Source organism: Tasmannia lanceolata, unplaced genomic scaffold, assembly GCF_043159265.1.
Source record: "Tasmannia lanceolata isolate RefF3 unplaced genomic scaffold, GAP_Taslan_0.1 ptg000002l, whole genome shotgun sequence".
In the NCBI taxonomy this organism is placed as follows: Eukaryota; Viridiplantae; Streptophyta; class Magnoliopsida; order Canellales; family Winteraceae; genus Tasmannia; species Tasmannia lanceolata.
Genome location: NW_027518679.1, coordinates 57,587,563 through 57,606,415, shown reverse-complemented (window position 1 = coordinate 57,606,415; position 18,853 = coordinate 57,587,563). Strand labels below are relative to the sequence as shown.

Below are 18,853 nucleotides of genomic sequence, written 5' to 3'. Positions count from 1 at the left end.
CCTCTAATCCTCCAATCTATAGATGTTTCCATGACGTGCAGTCCCTTTAGCCACATCTAACTCAATTCTCTCTACCCCTCTCTCATCCATTGATAAACTAATGTTCCAAGGAAAAAAGGATTCATGGTTGCCAAAACATGGCATTATCTTCCTCTCCACAATAATCATTGGGAAAGAAACTTTCCCCAAATACAACTTTCAATGGCGGGCCAATCCATCTCAAGCGAGGTCCTTCATGAAAATATAGAAGCTCAAGCTAGTCTCATAGATATCTGAAATTAAAAAATAACATTAATTGATAAATACTTAAAGAAAAAGGCACAAGTACATCATGCTTGCATTTACTATTAAAAAAAACAAGGTACATCATGCATATATTTAGTTCAAGTTGGATTTTTACTACAATATTCAAGTGAAACAATTGTAACAAATTGTGGCCTATCTTGGTGATGAATTATTTAGGAACAATTTTGTAGAAAAAATGAAGAACAGGGACTGAACAAAGTATGTATGAAAAATATTATTGAAACACAGGAAGTAATTGGGTTACATGAAGCAAGAGAAATTGCCAAGTAGAGAATGTGTACAATGGCAATGTTCTAAATTCCATGTGCAATATGTGTTCTATGCTTGATGTTCAAACTTCAAATCCAATTTCTTTGTTCTGTGATCAAGGTCATCTTTCAACGGAGTTGCAAAATTTCATCCGAACAGCTTCAAATATAATCGGATCATAGGTTCTCTAAACCTCCATTCAAGTCCATATGCGAAACCACTCTGAATTTACCAGAACCTCAACCTGAATCTAACTAATTTCAGTGAAGCTTCAATATTCCAACGAAGCAAATTCTTGAAGGTTGTAAGATAAAGGAATAACCAGTGGAGGAGCTCACCAATAGTCACCACATGAACATTTCCCATCTCTAAACTGATGAAAGCGGTGCCGATCTCTTACAATTATCTCTCTTTCTTCAATGAGAACAACAAGCTTTATGGCAGAATGTCAATCGCTACATATACGAAGGTTCTTCACGATCCTGATCGGGGTTCCCAGAGGAGAATTGATAAGCCTAAATGCAACAGCCAATTTCTCACTGTGCCGATATAGATTGTTTTCCTTCTTCTCTTCAACCTTATCATGCAAAATTAAATCCATATCTGGCACATAACCCATCACTTTAATTTGCTTCATCAGCTCATCCAACTTATGCAAGATCTCAATGCATTGAGGGTGAGCACACTCACCAGCAAAGAACTCATTAACATATCCCCCAATCTCAATTAAACTACATCCGGGTTCTTTCTCAATCCCACCACACTTCATCATCCTTCTCACATCTGTAGCATCTTCCCATTGGTTTCGAGCAGCATAAATATTTGACAAAAGAACATAATTTGCCGAGTTCCCCGGTTCCAATTTAATAACATGTTTCAACACGGACTCTGCTAGCAGAGGATTATCATATTTCATACAAGCGCTGAGCAATGCACCCCACACAACACTATCTGGAGTTATAGTCATTTTCTTGATAACGTCCAATGCTTCATTTAACTGGCCTGCTCGGCCGAGAAGATCGACTAAACAAGCAAAATGTTCCAAATTCGGCTCAATTCCAAACTCAACACTCATGCTTTTAAAATACTTCAAGCCTTCATCCACCAAACCTGAATGGCTACAGGCACTTAGCACACCGACAAAGGTAACCTCATCAGGCGTCACACCTTCTCTTCTCATCTCCCCAAATAGCTCCAGTGCATTTTTGCCCTTCCCATGCATTGCAAAACCTTCAATCATAACATCCCATGAAACCACATCCTTTTTTTCCATTCTCTCAAAAATTTGACGCGCACTTTTTATATCCCCACATTTCGCATACATATTAACTAAAGTAGCAGTGACAAATTCATTAGAACCAAACCCATTTTTCTCACTGTACAAATGAACCCATTTCCCCAGACTCAATGCTCCAATGACTGAACAAGCAGAGAGTGCACTAACTACACTTACGGCATTAGGGTTTACGCCCTCAATCTGCATTCGCTGAAATAAGTCCAATGCCTCATTGCAGCGTCCATTTTGCACATAGCCCGATATCATTGAATTCCAAGACACCACATTCCTCACATCCATTTCATGAAAAAAATAATCTGCAGAGTCCAAATCACCCATCCTCATTAAACCAGAGATCAAAGTGTTCCACAAAATCAAACTCCGCTCCGTCATTCTATCAAACAGTTGGCATGCTTCTTTCATCCTCCCACATTTCACATACAAATCAATCAAACTATTCTGAATAAACACATTGGATTCGAAACCAAGCTTAATAATATGACAGTGAATCAGAATCCCTTCTTCCACAGCCAAAACACAAGCACACGCCCTAAGCAAAACACTAAAAGTGAACTCATCAGGCGCAACCCCTTGTCTCAACATATGGACATAAAATAAGACAGCCTCCAAATTAGAGTCACAAAACTTAGAATATCCAACAATAATTGAATTCCAGGAAACTAAAGTTCTTTGAGTCATTTCATCAAACACCCTATGTGCAAGTTCTAAGAACCCACAACTAGCATACATGTAAAGTAGAGAATTTTGGATAAAAACGTTATGGGCAAAGAATAACCCATTTTTTATCACGTGGGTATGAATCTGTTTCCCTTCTTTGGCTGCCTTTAGAGACGAACAGGCTTTGAGAAGAAGAGGGAAGGTAAATTCGTCTGGTGAAACACTTGGTGTGAGCATGGAAAGGAAGAGAAGTAGAGCTTCTTCGTGCTGGTTTTTCTGGACGTAAGTTCGGATTTTGGTGTTCCATGGAAATGGGTTTTTTGAGATTTCGGTTTTTCCGACTTTGGAGGCGATTTTGGGGGGAATTTGAGATCGGTTGTGGAGGCTTTCGGTAAAGGGTTTTACAGGATGTAAAGAGTTTTGGAGAATGAGAGGTGGGCTGGTTTGAGGAAGAACTCGGAGCATTCCGTCTGTGATTCCGTATCTAAGCTCCTTTAATCTGCTTTTTGAATTTGAGCCTGCGTACGCACACTGAGGAAAAAAGAGTTGAAAGATAAGAATTTTGGAAAAGTTCTTCCTTTCCAAGCTTTTTCTAAAAACTCTTGTAATCCTACTTAGGGATTTTGCTAGGCATTTGTGTGCCAGGTCAGCAAAATACCTTGTTTAGTTGCCAATGTAGCATTGAACTCCCGAAGAATGCCAGAGATGTCAGTGCATGTCACCCTTGTCCCTTCCCTACGTTTGGTTGCGCAGGTTGGCTTCGAAGCAGTAGATAAGAAGTGAAAAGGGAAGAGACAAGCATTTGGTTTGTCTAGAAGAATAGTTGAATAGTAGTAAGTAGTGTTTGATTGAACGGCAATTCTCTCGGAGAGTAGTGGAGAAAGTAGGGGTGTCATTACCAAAAAAGAAGGGATAGAGATATATGGAAGATAGAGAGTGATAAAAAAAGACAAAACCTTTTCTACAATTCAAAATTTTACCATTTTGTTAGAGTTTAGTTGGAAGATGAGTCCGGCAGGCCACATCAGTGCCACATAGGCAAAAAAAAATATTGATGTAGTTAGGATGATCCTAAATGGGTGATTTTTGGTACACACCCTATCCATGGAAGGACCTTCCAAATGAATGCTATGGATCCTCCCAAAATGTGCCCCCTATGGTTTGTGCAGTCGTGCACATATAGCTTATCTGTGCAGCTGCACACAAACCATTTCCTCATTTTGAAAATATTCTTCCTTTCCAAACTTTCCAGAAAATCCCTACAACCCAAACAATGCCTAAATATAAATTTGTTTTCCTTGTTTTCAAGGGAAAGAACAAACCTACTAAAACCTTGAACGTTTTTCCATGGAAAGTTTACAACTTGATGCGTGGCGTGAATAGAGCCCACCATCTCCACATAAAACCATACAGGGTGGGGCCATTATTTACACCCATCTCTACCCAAACTCATGCATAGAGTGGAGACCGCTATTTTACACTCACCCATAGTCCGAGCCTGAAATGCTAGCTTTATCATAATGGGTTGCTAAGGGGATAGAAATCCTTGGATAAGCTATTCTTGGTGTTGGAATTTATGTAGGAACAGGATTGGCACCTTAGATTTTATTGATAATTTCTTTCAATGTAAAATTTGTTTTATGGTCTTCTTTCTAAAATTTCCTAGAATTTTTTCACACAAAAATATTACTTGAACCAACTGTATTCAATTTTTAATTAGAGAACGCTTCAATTTATGATGATATTACTTAAAATTAACCATAATCATATCATTTCCGTCTAAATCATAAAGAAAAAAAATCCCATTAGAATTTTTTTTTTCTTGCAATCCGAACCGGCCCTTAGGGCATGTTTGTCTACCATGATTTTTTTTCTTGGAATATTAGCTCGCCCAATGATGAGGGAGGGCGAGAGGGATAGACAGTAAGGAGAGGGTAAGAAAAGCTTGAAAAATAATCATGGCCTTAGTAGGACTAAGAACTTGGATCACATCAATATTCAATGCCAACTTAACACGAATTCGGCTTATTATCAAAACATGTTTGTGCAAAAATAAAATAATGCCATTGATATTGACACTACCATGTTTTAATAACTGCACTGACTCATCTTGGCTTTTATTATTTATAACAGTTGTTAAAGTTTATTACAGTTCCCAAAAAACGAGATAGAAAGATAAACCTCTATAGATCGGAGGGCTAGGATCATCATATGGAAATGATTTTTGGTGAACAACATATTTACGGTTGTGTTTCGTCTGGATCATCCTATCGTGTGTTCCGTACATTACTTTTAGAAAAATAAGGGACTATAAGGGCTTACACCATATAAAAACTCCCTAAAAACTCGCCTCTGGCAATTATAAAAGAAAAGACAAGATGAGTTAGTGTAATTATCAAAACGGGGTAGTGCCGATATCAGTTAGTGAAATTTTCATGGTTTCCGGAAATCGCTTTTCGCGCTTTCTGGAATTCCCTGTCCTCTATTTAAAGTCGCTTTGCTACCAAAGAAGAAGAAGAAGCAAAGGGTCTTTTTAGGGTTCTCTTCTTATCCTCCATTTCTAATACAGAAAAACAGAGCATCTGAGAAGGAGAAGCCATTTCTAGGGTTTAGATCTTGCCCTAATCTCTCGCTTGAAAAAAATAAAATAAAAAATGGGGTTCCAGATGCAACCATATGGGATCCAATCGATGCTGAAAGAAGGGCACAAGCATCTATCCGGCCTGGACGAAGCGGTTCTCAAGAACATCGATGCCTGCAAACAGCTTTCCATCATCACTCGAACTTCCCTTGGACCCAATGGTGAGTGTTTTACAAAATCTCCCCGTCTATAAAAATGCGATTTTTCTGATTCTTACTTGCTTAGATCTGAGCTCATTTAGTGTGATATCGATTTTTTAGCTTTCTCTGGGATCAACAATCATTTTTTCGGAACCCTAGTTTTAAAAATGCTTATAAGTTACTTGTTTGTTTGCTACATGAGATGAACGCAAGTTGTGCCAAAATGCAATTAGGTTGCACACCTAAATGAGTCCTTTGATGCAGGATGATCAAAGGAAGCACTAATACTAGTTCACTCTGATACTTCATGGAGGATGATCTAGTTCTGATACCAAATTTGAATGTACAAAATCTCACAAGGTCTCAAAACAATAATAATATGACTATGAGAAAGATGTAGACCGCCAAGAGGGCTTTTGAGAAGGTTTAGAGGTGTGCATAAACTAGCCAAGAAGTTGTAGATTAATGCCGGGATGGTGTAGATCGTTGTGGTAGAGATTATGAGTGAAATAGATCTGTGAAAATTAAGGGTTTGGGTCCTAAAATAGTTGATTGGATTGGAAAAATATTTCTACAAAGTTTAGGATAGGTTTGGAGTGGTGCAAAAGTATATCGGGAAGCTGTCGAAGGATGCCATGAAGGTGTAAATTGAGTTTTAGGAGAAAACGAGAGAGACAAGGGATAAAGATGGATTTCAATGATGTTTATAAGGTTGGAAAAATATTTTTTTATGGATATTTTAGGGGTTTTGGGTAGAATATAGGTTGAAATAACGTAAGAAAGGTTTTGAGTGATTTTTTTTTTTTTTTTGGTGAATGGCATTAGCTATCATCAAAGGTTTTGGGTGGGATTAATACAGGTTTTGAGTTTATGGGAAGGTGGTTTATAGAAAAAAACCAAACAAGATTAGAGAAGATTAGTAGAAACAATAAATGACAAGTAATAAGAGGTAATATACTTAACTCAAAGCTTCACACCATGAGTTTCTTTGGCATCGCGCCAAAGAATCCTTGACATCTCACCAAAGAAGAAGAAAATAAGAAGAAAAGAAGAAGGAAAGAAAAAGAAGACGGAGTCTTTTTCTCCAAGAAGCTCTCAATATCGAATGGCAAATGAATGGAGTATTCTTTTTTCTCACAAATCCAACATATAAAGTATTTATATCAAACAAAATACTTCCATTAAAAAAAGTATTTATATCAAATAAATAAAAAAATTCTAAGGACTAAACTACCCTTTCCAAGGACTTAAAAACTTGCTCCCATTTAAATTTCGTAATACATGTGTGGGGCCTATTTAAAACAACCATAAGTCAAAGAACTTGAGCTATTTTGATGGAAAAAGACTCTAATACCTCCCATGACTTAAAAAGACTCAAACAACACTCTAAAAACTAAATAAAACTCTTTTAACACTAATGATGGGCTCCATCTTCTTAACTCCTTGGTTCTTCATGTCATCTTGGAGGGTCCTCCATCAGTTCTAGATGATCTGGGCCTCTGATTAATGGACTTTTGTATTTGTTTAATGTTTCACTGTTGGATATATCTTCTTCAACTGTTTGTCTAAAGGCCAACGATCAGTTGGCTGGATCAGCTCACTGGTAAGGCTTTTCGACCATGGCCCATCCACGGTGAACCTCTATGTATGCCTGGTTGGTTGCTCTTAGTGCACCTCTGTAAGGCGGAGTTTGGGGCTGACTACTGACATTAGTAGCCCAATGACTGCTAAAGTAGGTAATTTGTTTGGGTTCTAGCGTGGTTTAATTTCTGTTTAGTGGACCAAATATTACAAAGTTTTTCAAAGAATTATTATGCGTCAGTGCATTTATCTAGCTATGAGACTATGGGATGTCAGTTTATTATGTAAATTTTTTTAATTTCATTGTCAGCTTTCGGTGTATGGTGTAATTACTTAGATAGTAAATTAATTTATCCACACACAGATGCTATGTTTGCATGGACACGGATCCAAAGTCTAATTGCTATTGGAAAATCTAGACATGATAGCACAAGTGGCCAGACATTTCTTCTGTATTTTAATATTGAGGATATGAATTGTAAAAACTAAAAACACTGTGAACATGGAAGGTTTTTTTATTAGGTTCTGACCTCCAGAGCACTCTAAGTGTGCTACGCGAGTTGGCATGGTTGTTTGTGTGATTTGTTATTTTTCTCTTTCTTTTGTTTTGTGAGTAAGGTGGGAGAAGCCTGACACTTGTGGCTGTTTTGACAGTCATTTAGTTACGCTTTGTTCTCAGACATTTTATTGCTTTTTCTATGGCTCGTAGATGCAAATATGCTTTATGATTTTCATTCTTCAAAGTCACAGTTCCATCATTTCTTGAATATCATGGCTTGTTATGTTAGCCTATTTTTTCTTGACATGGCTCCATGCCATGCTCCTTGGTCTTGTTTTTACTTCATAAGGGGTTGGGTTTATACTTGTCTACTTTGATGTATTTAGGCATGAATAAGATGGTTATCAATCATTTGGACAAGCTCTTTGTTACAAATGATGCTGCCACTATTGTGAATGAGCTTGAGGTTCAACATCCTGCTGCCAAGATTCTGGTGTTAGCCGGCAAAGCACAACAGGAGGAAATTGGAGATGGAGCTAATCTAACAATATCATTTGCTGGAGAGCTTCTACAAAATGCTGAGGAGCTTATAAGGATGGGGCTGCATCCAAGTGAAATCATTAGTGGCTACACAAAAGCAATCAATAAGGTTCCTTCTGTTTTCTGAACATCTGAAAAAACTGTATATTTCTCAGCATTCCGTTGAAAATTGCTTTTTCCATATTCTGAATATCATCAATTATCAGACAATTGAACTTTTGGATGAGTTGGTAGAAAAGGGTTCAGAAACAATGGATGTGCGGAATAAGGACGAAGTTGTTTCCCGCATGAAAGCTGCTGTTGCTAGCAAGCAGTTCGGGCAAGAAGACATTTTGTGCCCCCTTATCGCAGATGTGAGTGTATTAAATTGTTTATTATTTATGCACTTATGTACTATTTCTACTATTTTGTTCCCTGTTTTCAATGAATGCTCAAATGCGGATTTCTTTTGTGTTTTAGGCATGTATCCAGGTTTGCCCGAAGAACCCAGCAAACTTCAATGTGGATAATGTCCGTGTTGTAAAGCTCCTTGGAGGAGGTCTGCACAATTGTTCAATAGTTCGTGGTATGGTCTTGAAACATGATGCTGTTGGGAGTATTAAACGAATGGAGAAGGCAAAGGTGTGCATTTCAGAAATTTATTGTTTTTCTTAGACCATTGATACCTTCTTAATTATTCTCCGGCTGTAAATTTCAGAGTGGACTCCCAACGTTTGGCATTGATTTCAATTTTCGTGGTTCGATTATGTGTTAAATTCCTTCTTTGGTTGGTTTTGCTGCTTTTCATTCTCCTTGTCTTTTCATACTGGATGACATGATTTAGTTGGAAAGTGTCAATTTTTCTGTGAATATTGCTTGTTTGTTTCTATTTTATGTCATGTTCTTTAGTTGTTGAACTTGCGTTAGTTGATACTGTGAATATTACTTGTATGTTTCTATTTTATGTTATTTTGTTTTCGGTTGTTGAACTTGCATTAGTTGATGCTTTTTACCGGAGCACATGGCTCCACTTTGTTGGTTTAAGGGACGTGATGAAAGTGCAGTGTCAATCTTTAATCATGCTTATGATCTGGAATCACAGAGGTTTAGTCTATTGTCTTTATGAATAACTTGTAGATCTTTGATTTTGGCTCCATGGACGATTGTGATGACTATCAGAATAACTTATTGCATTTTCTCTAGAATTTTCATTTGGAGCTCAGAGTGTTTTCAAGTGTAAGGTAAGATATTATGCTTTCTAATGTAACTGTTAGGATGTCCTAATATTTGTATCAACGTATCGGGCGGGATCCGAACTTTTGTAAGGCGTAGGGCATAATTAGGCGTCCTGTTTCTCAATTTATAACTACTTACTCAACTACTAGTCGTCGGTGCATAAGAATGAACTTCCTATTGTAAAGTGAACTCCTTTTCAAATAACGGCTAACCTTTCTTGAAATTAACTCCTATTACAAATAAACTTCTTGAATTAAACTTGTAACATGGCCTTATCCAAACCCAACAAAATTTTGAAGTGGGACCTCTTTGTAACTTAAATCACATGATGCCACCTTACATCATAAGTGTCCAATGGGTATTCTTCTGATAATGATATTGGCACTCCAATAATAAAGGTGCCCATGAATGATAATGCTACCCAGGCTATATAGGATCTATGTAGTCCTCCTCCATCTTCATGCTCTCAATGTTGGAGCTTTGGGGTTGTGTCCTTTGTGCTTTCTCTCTGATGTAACAATAATAAATTTGTTAGACGAAAAGACAATAAATTTGTTGGTTACTCGTCACGGACTTGATTGATGGTAGTTTTTTTTTTTTTTTTCTTGATTTGTTATTTAATGAAATCCCCCTATGTTCTCCTTTGTAGATTGCTGTTTTTGTGGGAGGTGTTGACACGTCTGCAACTGAAACAAAAGGAACAGTTCTAATTCATAGTGCTGAGCAGGTTGTATTTAAAGAGGAGAAGCTTTCTGTTTTTAGTTGCTTTTATTGTCTTTTTATTCTAGAACATATTGTCTTTTTTATTCTCGAACATAATTAAATTCATTCATGTACAAAATGAAAATCAATTAGCATGTAGAAATCTTACCTAACAGATCTGATATTTTGTCACTTGTTTCGACTCTCTACACTTTATATGAACATCTTTTCATGTATTTCAAGCATTTATGAGTGGTTGCTTGAACATGTTAGTTGCAAATTTTTTGCTATAATTTATTTTAGCATATTTCCATATGCATCCATGAATATAAGATTTACCCGACTGTAAGCCGCACTTGCACATATTCATGTCTAAGTAAATATCTGCAAACAAATATAGTTGATTTGTACATTCTTGCAAATGCTTTAACATTCAAGTTGGTTTTTTTTGGAAGCATGTTGTTCTTGGTTTCACATGTATGTTGCATTTGCACATGCTATTTTGTGGCAGGAAACTGTTGCTTGGAAGTGTGAATAAATTTCTTCTAAATGTTAATACGAGAATATTTGTGGGTATGCATGTGTCAGGGCATCTAGTTGTTGTTGTGTGCCAGTGTTTGGTTTGAAGCTTCTTGGTCCAACAATTATGTGACAAGTGCATGCTTATCTCTTATGCATAAGTATGTCTAGCTGCATACATAATTCTAGCTGCTGTGTGTAGCTTTTAGGAAACATTGGAATTTATAATCTAAAGATGCAAGAAAATGATTTGATGTAGCATCATTGTTCAAGTGTGTATTGGGCCATCTTCATGGAGTTGGCACCACTATGTTGGGAAGTAGCATACTTGCCTTATGATGGCTATGATGTGCATATTTTATTTTATGTCCGCCAAAGGAAAAGGTATTCCATGAAGAACGACTCTCTTTTGGAATTGTGGAGTTGTTTAAAATTTGATTATTAAAGAAAAAAAGTCATAATTTGTGCTCTTGATCCAAATTCCAATCAAGTACTTTAGATTTAGATTGTTATTCATCTTGTGCAAAAGAAGAAAATGAGAGAAAAAAAGAATATAATACATTCTCTATTCCCTTGCTAAATATGTTCTCTATTCCCATGCTAAAGTACCTAGAATAGGTACACTTTATAGTGATCATCCATTAGGGCATACAAGTAAACGGTCAAGAATGTAAAATAATTCTAGAAGGACCATTAGCGGACCTCCTCAATCAAGAGAATCTTGAGCCAAGTTATCTTGCAAGATGCATGAGCCATGGCTTTATATTCTGCCTTTGCACTCGATTTTGCATCCTTGACTCTTTTTTACTATTCCAATTCACCATATCCTCGCTCATGAAGGTCCAATAGCCTCAAGTTGCTCCCTATCAATTGGAGAACCTGCCTAGTCTGTATCAAAGGTTTTAAATTTCGGTTTCAATCGCCATGTAAACAGAAATGTTTCAATTTTGATTGGAATTTTTGGTAGAAATCCTGTAAAACCACAGAACCATATGTATGCAAATGATAGAATTTTAAGATGAAAATTCAGAAAATACTAGAATAAGCACAAACGCACACTTAGAAACTATCTCATAAGCAAGACAACCATCCATAATGGTTCAAGAACGTCGAAAATCTAGTGAGTAGTGGCATGCGCTATTGCGGATGTTTGATAATTCAGTATGTATCACATTTCACATGTAATTCATATAAATATTTATAAATAACACATACCACATTCACATGCAATTCATATACACATAATTATACAACACATTGATATAACATACCAATTGGTATAATTTTTTATACCATTAATACACTGAAGGTTTTGGTTTCAGTATGTGTTTTGATTTTGATATGCACTTAGGTGGAGATGAAAATGGAAACATTTCAGTCGTTTCGTGTTGGTTTCATTGGAAATTTAGAAGGATGGGTACTCCATAACATGAGATAAGATATGGGACATATATTAGAAAACTTAAATAGATTTACATTAGGAAACTTAAATGTGTATAGAAAAAACTAGAATATTAGAAAAATTAATCAGGTTTACAGTAGGAAATGGGATCAATAGTATATTTATTATAGAATTTACAAGATTCACATTTTTCTATATTTAAAGTGCAATGCAACACTAACAGACAAGAAGCATGACAGTGAATATGAGTTCCATGTATTTGAATTGTAAAGTTCGCTTGATGAACAAAATGATGATCTATTACATGTATCATATCATATCGTTTGGACATGATATGCAGTGGCCTTATAGGTGTTTGTGTGTCATTGACTGCGTGTACTTTGGAACTTAAACATCCAAATATTCAATTATGAAATTACATATTACAGTTATTAAAGGCAGTCTAGTGCGCGAGGCTCCTGCCATTGCGGGGTCCGGGGAGGGCTAGATGTATGCAGCCTTACATATTACAGTTATTCCGCCCTATAATTCATGTCCAAACGATTGGATGATACATGCACTCTTGTTATTGGGTGCAAGCGTAATTATGTATTAGTCATACCCCTTCAGTATAGTGGTTTTTTTATATTTGGATTTCTCATTGGGTTTAGTCTATATTTGACCGTTCTCTGTTCTTGTATCTAATACCAAGAGTAATTACATATTACTATAATATTAGACTGCTGCAAAGCTGTTGGGAATTGCAAATTCAGTAACAATCAAAAGTAAAATGATCCTATTCTAGATCAATAGTACTTTAGAGTAATTACATACCAAGAGCAATTACATATTACTATAATATTAGACTGCTGCAAAGCTGTTGGGAATTGCAAATTCAGTAACAATCAAAAGTAAAATGATCCAATTCTAGATGGTTGTTCGGCTCCTTAGAACGAATGTCAATTTTAGGTGGTAGGTGGCAGTTCAGTCCCAGGTGTTGAGGCTTAGGGTTCGTTTGTAAATTTCATCCATATATTGTCAAGGCTTATTTGATAAGCAGTACATGATACACATGATTCTTGACATTGATTATTCCTTTTTCTCTTTTGCTTTGCAATGATGTTCAACGGGCAATGATATCAGTATATGAAATTTACTGATGTTAGCCCCTTCTACTAATAGGAATTGTAATGCTATTATTCATTGAAAGGAATATCTTTTTATGGGCATTTTTCAGCTAGAGAACTATGCAAAAACAGAGGAAGCAAAAGTTGAGGAGCTTATAAAAGCAGTTGCAGACTCAGGTGCTAAAATTATTGTCAGTGGGGGAGCAGTTGGAGAGATGGCATTGCATTTTTGTGAGCGTTACAAGTAAGCAGTCTTTCCCCATTATATTCATGGATTTCCCTTACCTGTCATTTTTTTTTTTCAGAATAGATAAAGGGATTGCCATGACAATATGCAACTGAATTCTGTGTATTGTTTTTATTGTTATAAACATTTGATTTGAAATCTCTGTTACAATTTACATCAGTTGTGTTCAAATTTACAACTCTTGAGATTACTATTTTCCATGATTTTTAAATGTTTCCATGGTTCTTGACTGTGGGTGTTTAGGATTATCCACTGATTTCCAAATCTGCTCCTGCCTAAGGGCGCTGGTCATCATATTTTATGCAGATTAATCTTTAAAAGACCCCCAGTGCATTGGTATTTCACTCGAGGTGTAAGCCATATCTATTGCTTTATTGGCTTACCTGCTATCCTTCAATATATTTCTGGGCATTTGGGGACATGAAAATTTTGATTCAGTACTTGTTAACATGTTCGATTCCTGGAACACTGATGTTCCTTTTATATATGATAATCGGTGCTCATCATTGCTTTCAAAATGATTCCATCCTTGTGGCGGGTCTTGCTTTTGTTGATTCATAGCCATATGGGCCACTTAGTGTATTGGCATCTAGATGCTGTCTCCATATTGGCATGATAAGCTATGTTGGAAAAAGAAACTTGTGTCCAATGATTAGTTTTTAATTGACTTTATGTGGGATTACATCCTGTCATGGGAGCAACAGTGCTATATTTGATTTCTTAATTGTTTCAGCATTACATACTGTACTGCCTTTGGTCTGCAAGTTCCATTGTAAGATAAATGTTTTTACTCTGCCGGACGGGGGCATCTGCTGGCATTCTGATTAATTGTAAGATAAATGTTTTTATTCTGCCGGAGGGGGGCATCCTCTGGCATTCTGATTAATGGGTGATAGGACCTTTTTGGCATGGCATGGGCACGGCCTCCTGGTATTGTTATTGTTATAGGGCACCATCTATTTCCAACAATTGGAAGCCATGGAGTTTCCTTAAGTGTCCTCTTGTGGAGGACTGACACAGGCTATTCATCATATTACTGACTTATTTTTAAATTCTTGCTTTTAGGCTGATGGTCCTAAAAATCAGCTCAAAGTTTGAACTACGGCGATTTTGCCGCACAACCGGTGCTGTATCGATTGTAAGTCTATTATCACATGATTTTGTATATAAATTCTTTGATTAGTTCCTGATTTTCTTCTGTAATCTGGATCACAGTTGAAGCTTAGCCAGCCGAATCCAGATGAACTGGGATATGCTGACTCCGTTTCAGTAGAGGAAATTGGTGGTGTTCGGGTATGCTTCTTAGTTCTTATAAGTTACAATGTCATATTTAAAGCATTTTGGTTCTAAATTTGCACTATGGCTGTATTTGCAATGGTAAACTTGTGCTTCTTTTTTACAAGGTCACTATTATAAAAAATGAGGAGAGTGGCAACACTGTTTCCACTGTGGTTTTAAGAGGAAGTACTGATAGCATATTAGATGACCTTGAAAGAGCTGTTGATGATGGTGTGAATACCTACAAGGTATGTTTTCCGTGGAATATAACATACCTTCAATTGTTCTGATGAGATAAACTTATTTGGTCTTAATTACTTGTGGAATGACATGTTACTCTTTGTTTTCTTCTTGTTGCAATTTTGTTTATTTCTCAATTTTCTCAAAATAGTTCTTTGTCTCATACAGTTTCTCTGCATCAGGCAATGTGCAGGGATAGTCGCATAGTACCTGGAGCAGGAGCAACTGAAATTGAGCTAGCAAGCAAATTAAAGGAGTTCTCTTTTAAAGAAACGGGGTAATTTTTCTTCTTCTTTTCATCTAGGTAACATTTTAGGCTTTTTTCCCTGAGCCAATTTATTGAATCGGTTATTACTTGCATTGTTGTTGTTGGACTCAATCTCATACTTCTGGATGTGCTCTAGATAACATTTACCCGTGCACATATATAATAATACTGAGTGCCCATTGTCAATTTTGGGACTTAGTTCTTGTCTCATGTACAAATGCAATCATGTGCATATCTATCGTAGGCAAGTGCTGAAATGAACACACAAAGCATGTAAGATGTAGAATCTTTTGTCTAGCATGTGTACCATACATAGTAACATTTCTCCTGTTAGCCTGTGGTTTCCAATAGGTAAGAAAGGATAAAAAGAGGGTTACACAATGCAGTGGGTATCCTAGACAATGCTTAAATACTCCCTGAGTCAATCATCTACTCGCTGAAGTTGATTCCCTTTTACCTTGGCTGAACTCTCCCCCGAGTCTGACTTTTGCCCTACCAAGTCAATCAAAAACTACTTTGACTTGTTCGAGTTAATGAAAAGTTGATCATGTCAACCATTGACTCGTCTCAGTCGACTTCTTTTTTACGTTGGCCTAGTTCTCCTCCGAGTTTGAGTTTTTAAATATTGGTAATAGAAATAATGTTGTAGACGGGTATGGATCCATTTTCAAGTTTTTGTTTTACATGCTTGTCTCATTTGTGCTTTGGTGGCACGAGGCTATGTTTGAATACTTTTTATCTGATTTTTTTTTTTTGAGACGGTACTTTTTATCTGATTTTTAAGCATTTGGATCTTATTATCATTAATCTACTAGTAACTTTCAAAATAATTTATGCCTTGGTGGCATGAGGCTATGTTTGAGTACTTTTTTTTATCAAAATGGAGAGATTTCTGTCATTCTACTTGCACGAGATTTGTAGCAAATTTCCCGATGATACCATCTTAGGTTGCATAGGAAAGCCCTGCAACATATGTTTGTATCTGACAAATATTCTTCTAGTAGGTATGTCAAACATCCATCGAGTCAGGAAATTATGCATACTGTTGGCCAATTCTTTTTGGTCTAACTGTAGTTTCATTTTGAATGTAAATGGAGAGATTTGTGTCATTCTACTTGCACGAGATTTGTAGCAAGTTTCCCGATGATACCATCTTAGGTTGCATCGGAAAGCCCTGCAACATATGTTTGTATCTGACAAATATTCTTCTAGTAGGTATGTCAAACATCCATCAAGTCAAGAAATTATGCATACTGTTGGCCAATTCTTTTTGGTGTAACTGTAGTTTCATTTTGAATGTAAATGGAGAGATTTGTGTCATTCTACTTGCACGAGATTTGTAGCAAGTTTCCCGATGATACCATCTTAGGTTGCGTAGGAAAGTCCTGCAACATATGTTTGTATCTGACAAATATTCTTCTAGTAGGTATGTCAAACATCCATCGAGTCAGGAAATTATGCATACTGTTGGCCAATTCTTTTTGGTCTAACTGTAGTTTCATTTTGAATGCTGATGAGCCTTTTTTTTTAAGGTACTTTGCTTGGCAGACCACCAAGGCAAACCTGCAATAGGGTATTTATGAGGCTAGGTATAAATCCAAGGAAGCTATAAGGGGAGAGGTTGAAGAATTAGAAGTCGGAGTACATGCTTTTGAAAAGTTAGTTGGATATAATATGGGATAACCAGCTTCATAGTTCCTTCATGCTGCGGGTTGCATCCTTAGCCTGAATTATTTTTGTCTCACATTCTCCAGGCATAATTGTGGAGATGAATGTGCGGCTTGAGAGTCAACATGTTCCTAACAAGTAGTAAGATCTTGCACATTGAAGATTGAATTGATTCACATATGACAGTCCCTTCTCTAGTTAGTTGAATAGTCCTTGATCTGTCACATATTCAAAAACTGCTCAAAACCCTACCATCTGTTCCCTTAACCCCCTTCACAGAACACCCTGTTAACACACCCTATGACTTTACAGGCCTTCAACCCCAAGGGAGCAAATAGCTTTTATTAGTGTTTACACAGAGGGAGGGAGGGAGGGACGGATGGAATATCTGGGGATGTGAATTAATTATGATTATGTATGTCTTGTTGTTTTAATGCTTTAGGTTAATGCTATGACACTAATTTTTATTATATATTTGGATTGTAGATTGGATCAGTATGCTATCGCAAAATTTGCAGAAAGCTTTGAAATGGTACCTAAAACACTGTCTGAGAATGCTGGTCTGAATGCAATGGAGATCATTTCTAAACTATATGCTGCACATGCGGATGGAAACAACAAAGTGGGTATTGCTGTGGAAGAAGGGGACTGCAAGGATGTCTCGACCATGAATATTTGGGACCTCTACGTCACCAAGTGAGCCTTTTTCCAACCTTTGCTCAAATATCATTCAATGGACTCCCTGTTGCCTTAATTCTCAAATATGATCCTTGATTATATGGTCTATGTAAACATAGAATCTTTTTTTTAGAATTATAATTTCAACAATTTTTAAGGAGGGAAATGATATCAGCACAACCATGTTCTAATTGCTTTTTGAGAGCTTTTTGGGATCAGTAATTACCTTTTGACAGCTCTTTAAATACTAAAAGACAAGATGCGTTAGCATTAGTGAAAAAATCAAAACATGGTTGTGCTGATATCATTTCCCCCTTTTAAGAATATTGAAATTCGCATGAGGGTGTAGCCTAGGTTGTATGTGTGAATTTTGCTTTTTCTTTGCCCTTTTTGTATGGTTTTGTCATAATCATTTCATTGGACGTCTTTACAGGTTCTTTGCTCTCAAGTATGCTGCAGATGCTGCCTGCACTGTTCTTCGGGTGGACCTGGTAATCTTAAACTCATGAATTACAATTCCTTCTTTGTGTTTACAATTTACTATAAAGAATTCTCGTTAATCAATGCTAACCATTGTTTCAAAACTCCCCCGTCATCGTCAAATAGCCCTGAGTCACTCTCTTTTACCTTGGTCACGTTCTTCTACGAGTCTTTGTTTTACCCTACAAAGTCAATCAAAACTCCTTTTTGACTATCCTGAGTTATGACCATGTCAACTGAGTACTCAACTACATCAATTGAGTACTCGACCGTTCCGTTCCGAGTCGACTAGGATTTGCTTTGCTGCATTTTGGCTCACACACCCCCGTTTTGAGACCACTAATGTCAACAACAGTTTCACTTTTTTCTTCTTATGCATCCCTAGTACTAGCTGCAGCTTAGTTCCTTTTACAAATCTTTATATTTCCTTTTCCGATTTGTCATCAGTTAATCAGTTGCAACAAACTAAATTTCACCTTTTCATGATTGCAGATTATAATAGCGAAACAAGCAGGTGGCCCAAAGAGAGATCAGCCCGCTGGGATGGATGAGGATTAGTTTTCTAATTTTCTCTATACAAGGCCATCTCGGCATTGATTCCTCACGCGGGTGAGCATTTTGATTTCTCTCAAGAGAGACAAGTCATATTTGATTTCTATGCGCAAATCCTATCTGTGCTTGACTTGATGCTGGAGAAGAAGGTAGGAGCTTGGTGGTTTTGTGTCCCCGTTAATGGAATTTTAACTCCTTTTTGACTATTTTGTGTGACTGTCCATTTTTGTTTTGATCCTTAGGGAGAATATCTGTTAAAGAACAACAAAACACTCATCTGAACAAGTGTATGTTGTCATGAGTTATAGATAATCTTGTTTATTTTGCAGATTGATTTTCTAAGGCATAATTTCTTGGCCTCTAAAAACTTATGATGTGTGTTTTGTGGAAAATACTCCTCATATTAAACAAATTAAGGGTAAGTCCAGTGGCACCTCTTGGTGGGAATTGCAGTTATCCTTGTATATCTGAGTACTTTTTTTCTATACGAGTGGTCTTCTCATCGATTAGTTGTCAGACTAGTGATAGATAAATGCTTATTTGAGATTGTATCATACTCCACCCAACTTATTCTGCGTTCAAAAACTT

At 36.7% G+C, this 18,853-nt stretch overlaps 1 protein-coding gene and 1 pseudogene across 1 annotated transcript; one reads left to right on the top strand and one right to left on the bottom strand.

The window, feature by feature from the left end:
* Positions 1-496: 496 nt before the first annotated feature.
* Positions 497-3,154, bottom strand: LOC143887509 (pentatricopeptide repeat-containing protein At5g66520 pseudogene; annotated as a pseudogene).
* Positions 3,155-5,002: 1,848 nt separating this feature from the next.
* LOC143880883 (T-complex protein 1 subunit theta-like) lies at positions 5,003-18,593 on the top strand. Its single transcript, XM_077383861.1, has 13 exons — positions 5,003-5,311; positions 7,757-8,019; positions 8,117-8,263; positions 8,370-8,531; positions 9,775-9,852; positions 12,965-13,098; positions 14,167-14,239; positions 14,317-14,394; positions 14,505-14,627; positions 14,802-14,896; positions 17,042-17,251; positions 17,667-17,724; positions 18,206-18,593. Exons 1-13 carry the CDS (start codon positions 5,164-5,166, stop codon positions 18,269-18,271), a joined length of 1,635 nt encoding a protein of 544 aa, XP_077239976.1. The 5' UTR covers positions 5,003-5,163; the 3' UTR covers positions 18,272-18,593.
* Positions 18,594-18,853: the final 260 nt, after the last annotated feature.